Genomic DNA, 5,016 nt, shown 5'->3' on the forward strand with positions numbered 1-5,016 from the left:
GTATCATGAGGAGCAAGCACGTTTTCCTCACTGAGCTGAATGTCCCCAGGTGTCCTGTGCAGGAGAAGAGCACCCAGGAGCTGGGCAGAAGGGAAGCGCTAACCAGGAAGTGCTTTCTCCGGCAACGTCCCTCCAGCACCCCAAACTGCAGAGATTAGCACCGTGGCCAGCTGGCACCGGGGGTGTGTTCATAGTGTCCCGCTCCAGAATGACAAGCCAGGCAAAGAAGGGTAGGTGTGGAGCTCAGAGTAAATGAACACACACTTTTGCTCTGAACGTGGGACTGAGGAGCTCTCCCGAGGCGAGAAGATTAATGAGAAAATGATCTCTAGAGAGGAAAGACATGTTGTATTTCCCTGTCAAAGAGGAAGAAAAAGTGTGGATATAAGGTAGTCACAAGAGCGCTTTCTCATACAGGTCCCATCAGAAGGCCTTGTCAGAGATGTAGGTAGATGAAGTTTAAGGAGGATTATGGCTGTATCTCAGAAAAGTGAGTCTGACTAGACAAAGCAGGCAAAAGTTAACTGCGATTAAGGAGAATGTGGCTGCCCATCAGCTGCTGAGAACAGGCTCAAAGCTCTGCTGAGTTTAGGGTTTCGATGATAAGAGTCTGAATGGACCCCAGGTTGTAAGCAGCCTTTTATGAGATTGTTCAGTTAGATTTCTATCCCAGGTGCTGAAGGTCTAAAATTTTGCAAAATGAGGGGAAAGAAAGGAAACATTAGAGAAAGGATGATTGGCAAGGTTGGATAAACAAGCTCTCCAAATTTTTGTAAAAGGGAAAAATACGTGTATTATTTATTACTTGAGATGAAAGTTGGATACAGAAGTCTATTCACCATTCTTTAAGATTTTAGATCATTTTACTTCTTGGAATCTGAAAAATTCCTAAACATCAAATCTGAAAACAAAACAAACTGAACACCGAAACCAGCGTTTTTATCTGAGAAAGAAGTTTCTTGGTTTTGTAGGAATATATGATTTACAGAATCACTCATAATTCCTGTGCTGTAACAGACCCATGCAACCCACTCCAGGATTCTTGCCTAGAGCATCCCGTGGACAGAGGAGCCTGGAGGGCTACAGTCCACGGGGCCACAAAGAGTCAGACATGACTTAGCGACGAAACAACAACCACAGACCCAGACCCCTTCCATTAGAGACACTGTTTTCCTCAGTAAGAGGTCACTGCTGCTGGCTTCCCCGGGTTGAGAAAGGACCAGGAGGGAAAATGACTTCCTCTCAAGGACATGAATCATATCCAACGCAAAAGCCGCCTGGCTCTGAATTTTGATGTTGTCACTATTCCTCCACTTCTTGACACGTTTGTTGCTGGGAACATGTAGAAGGCAAGGAAACAGAGGGAAGGGAGCAGCACTGGAGGCGGTTCCGGAGGCACCGACAGAGAGTGGCTCGTGGCTGGACTTGTAGGTGCTGCTGAGAAATGAACAGGGATCAAGGTGGCAGTCTCTGGATCAGGATTCCACCCTCCAGTCCTCCTGGGCCATGTCCACGCCCCACACAGAGAGCTCCGAGGACAGGCTAGGGGACTAGACCCCGCGACAGCGAGGGGACAGGACACGACTGCAGGGAGTGAGAAGGCCTGACAGCGAAGGGCCTGGAAAGGGCCTCAGGGTCCACAGAGGGGCCTGGAGAGGGAGCGGGTCTGATTAGGGGAGGCTGGAGAGGGGTCTGTCCTGAATGATGCTGAGATTGTGTCCAGAACCAACCACACAGGCACAGACTCAGCCTTCAAATCAGGGTCCTGCCATCAGTCCTGGAACTAACAGGCTGTCCTTATACCAAGAATGACACACAGTCTCAAGATTGCATCTCTTAAGCATTTATTAGATCTGCTGCCTTCTGAGGACACAGAACTCTCTAGGTCAGTGTCCCTGCCCCTGGAGACTCACAGCCCCGTCTCCTGAGCAGAGAGAGAGGCAGCTCAGTATTTGTTAGGCAGGCCAGCAGGTCTGAAGTGGTTGGGGTCTTTGCCGCTCCGGCCCCATTCGTTGGCAAACTGGTCGGCCTTCGAATCCTTCCGTACCTCTTCCCTGGTCATACCCTTGAGCAGAGGGTCTGTGATTCCTTGAATAGTCTCTCTGGCGTTACTGGAAAGGAAGGCAGGGAGGGGATTAATCCAGGACTATGAGCCACAGCCCCACCATCCCCAACTTCCCTCTTTCCAAGGGATCAATGACTCTGAGAGGAGCCAAGGAAAGAGGGGCTACAACCCTGAGGCTCCCTGGGCTCTGCCCACCTCATCCCTGTGCTGGGTGAACAGCACCCATAGGGGGAGGGTGGAGAGTCGCCTGTCCCACCAAGTTGCTCTGCTCTTCAGCCACTCAGACCTCACACTGGGCACAGAGCAGGAGGGTGGGTAAGAGGAGGAGGGCCCACAGCCTATAGGAAACTTCTCCAGGGCTTGGCCCCTCCAGGTTTTCCTAGGCAGCCAAGCTCTGCTCACCCATCCCTGCATCCCCAGGGGCCCTGGTACCTGATCACTTTAGCAGCCCAGACACCCCCTGGTCCCCTTTGGGCAGCGTCATAGTTTCCACGGGCATGGAAGTATTTGTCTGCACCCTTGTAGTTGGCTTCTTTCATGTCTCTGTAGGCTCTCCACATGTCTTTAGCCCCTGGGAGGGAAAGAAAATGATGAGATGAATGTGATCATGTTTTGGTGAAAGAGAGAAATAAATCATTTCCTCCCACTGATTCTAGGTTTTAGCCTTCGACTAAGCCCTTGGAGATTATTATATTGGCTTGAAATGAATACTTCTTTACTTCTCACTTACTTCCCTGATCTGAAGTTGTGAGTATCACACTTGGTGCAAGGTTTATTCTGTTTGATTTCATTCTAAGTCTGTTGGAACTTTGTTTCTGGAGGTGTGTGATGTGTGTGAAGAAGAGGTCAATGCTCTTTCTTTAAAGGATATTTGCTTATACAATGAACCTCCACCTGGAAAGAAACAGGAAAGGCTCGGACCAGAGCTTGAGAAGAAGGTCAATACTGAGAAAGCCTGTGGATATAGAATACTCCCAGCCTGGAAGCAGACACCGCCTCCCCTGGCCCATTCTTTGGTCCTTACCTTGACCAGCTTCCCTGAGGAATGTCCCCAATCCCTGGCTGCTGACGCCCAGGATCAGGAAGCAGAAAATGATGCCCGTGGAAAGGTTCATCCTGCAACAGAGAGATGAGTGGACTCAACCAAGAATGACAGGGCTTGGGGCTGAGTTGTAATGTGGATACACTCTTACATTCCAAACATAAACCCCTCTGAATTTTATCTCGATAGATAGATAGAGGATAGGTTGTAACACAGAAGATCCAGCTCTCATTTCCATTGAATCCTGGGAATCCTAGTTATTTCCTGCATGAAGGATTGCAACGTGATTTTAGCATAAACCACTTTCCAGTCCAGTCATCCTCTATCAGCCAGAAACCCAGCTGCACTGCTGCAAGTTTCCCAAAGGCAAGAGGAGTCTGTTTGTGCCGCCCCTCTGTGATACGAGACGAGGAGAACGAGGCACAGGTGTCTGTGGCCCGCGTGCTCACCCCATCACTGCGTGCGCAGGAGATGCAGACAAGGAGAGCCCTACTCCCTGAAGTGCTCACATCTGGTGGATTCTAATGGTCAGAACAGTAGATTCAGGAAGGAAGCAGAGAGCTGGGCTGCAGCACAAGAATGCTGCTGAAGAGAAAGTCTCCGAAGAGGAAAAGTGTTGGGGAGTTCTAGCTCCTCACCTTTGGCTGTGACCTGCTGCTGAGGCCCCTGGTGAAGCTGAGCTGCCTGTGCTGCCTGCCTGGGAGATGGGGCCGGTGCTTTATATACTGACACTTGGCCAGTGGAGCAAATGAGAAATGGGGTGGAAGCAAAAAAAGAAAGAAGGAAAGAAAATCTGGGAAATCCCTCCTGACCAGAGCCCAGCATTCAAAACAGCAGTGTTATTCTTCACTCACATCTAGTTTTCCTAGATTGTGCAATCTGGCAACTTTCAGAATGTAGCATGTTGGGCTTTTTCCTGCCTGTTTCTAGTCTCACTTCAGGAGACAAATGTGTTTTTCATCCCCCACCGTAATCTACTGACTTTTGCTGTGAAGTGTGTGTGGGCTTAGTTGCTCAGTTTTGTCCAACTCTTTGGGACCCCATGGACTGTAACCCACGAGGCTCCTCTCTCCATGGAATTCTCCAGGCAAGAATACTGGAGTGGCAGGCAAGAATACCCCATTGCCTTCTCCAGCGGAGCCTCCTGACCCAGGGGTTGAATCTGGGTCTCTTGCACGGCAAGTGGATTCTTTACCACCTGAGCCACCTGGGAATTCCAAAGACTAACATCAGAAAAAGAGAGTTGAATAAAGAATGTGAGCAACAGGGCAAATGAAACAGCAGAACGGGTCCCTTATAAGGGACAGCTCAGGATGAAGCTGGGACCTCAGGCTACAGCAGGAGGAAAGGAAGGAGATAAAACTCAGGAAAATCAAACTTCCAGTACACACATGGGGTGGATTCAGCCCTGGAAAAGGGAGTCTTCCAGCTTCAAGTGTATTCATGGTCAGATGCTGTTGATGGTCATAACAGTAGGTCATATTGAGAGGTCATTGCAATTACAGGAAGGTTGAACTACAGTGAGCAAATTTGCTATGATATCGTGTAGAAATGACACCATAAAAATGAACAGGAAAAGTCCATATGTCTTTTAAATTATCAGGATAAAAGGTTCAGGAAGGATACAGAGAAAGCTGATTTATCACAAGAATGCTGGCGTGTATGATGTCAAAGAAAAGGTGTATCAATCAGAAAAGCAGGACTGGGCTTTATTCTGTGAGTTCAGGAAGATAATCTTGGGAGGAAATTTCATGCAGGTGCTCTCTTGGGGATGGCGTCTCTGATGAACTCCATGCCCCATGTCTGCCTCTTCATCCTAAAGGGAAATTTCAAAGGTCACTGGATTTCCCAGAGGAGGAGGGAAGATGCATGCGTAATATGTCAGAGATGGTGGGGACCCAGAGGACAC

General features: G+C 49.0%; 1 protein-coding gene across 1 annotated transcript; it reads right to left on the bottom strand.

Annotated features, from left to right (window-relative positions):
* Positions 1–1,827: 1,827 nt before the first annotated feature.
* On the bottom strand, positions 1,828–3,832 carry LOC138426491 (serum amyloid A-3 protein-like). Its single transcript, XM_069565077.1, has 4 exons — positions 3,746–3,832; positions 3,090–3,181; positions 2,498–2,636; positions 1,828–2,111 (listed from the first exon to the last, which is right to left on the bottom strand). Exons 2-4 carry the CDS (start codon positions 3,178–3,180, stop codon positions 1,946–1,948), a joined length of 396 nt encoding a protein of 131 aa, XP_069421178.1. The 5' UTR covers position 3,181; positions 3,746–3,832; the 3' UTR covers positions 1,828–1,945.
* Between the last annotated feature and the right edge of the window lie 1,184 nt (positions 3,833–5,016).

The sequence above is a fragment of the Ovis canadensis genome, chromosome 21 (genome assembly GCF_042477335.2).
Source record: "Ovis canadensis isolate MfBH-ARS-UI-01 breed Bighorn chromosome 21, ARS-UI_OviCan_v2, whole genome shotgun sequence".
Taxonomy (NCBI): Eukaryota; Metazoa; Chordata; class Mammalia; order Artiodactyla; family Bovidae; genus Ovis; species Ovis canadensis.

What these genes read in the sequence shown, in the direction of transcription:
- LOC138426491 (XM_069565077.1), bottom strand. Translation starts at nt 3,180, where the DNA reads ATGAACCTTTCCACGGGCATCATTTTCTGCTTCCTGATCCTGGGCGTC. An exon ending in CCTCAGGGAAGCTGGTCAAG is followed by an intron (nt 2,637 to 3,089) that starts GTAAGGACCAAA and finishes TTTCCCTCCCAG; the next exon opens with GGGCTAAAGACATGTGGAGA. An exon ending in TGGGCTGCTAAAGTGATCAG is followed by an intron (nt 2,112 to 2,497) that starts GTACCAGGGCCC and finishes CTTCCTTTCCAG; the next exon opens with TAACGCCAGAGAGACTATTC.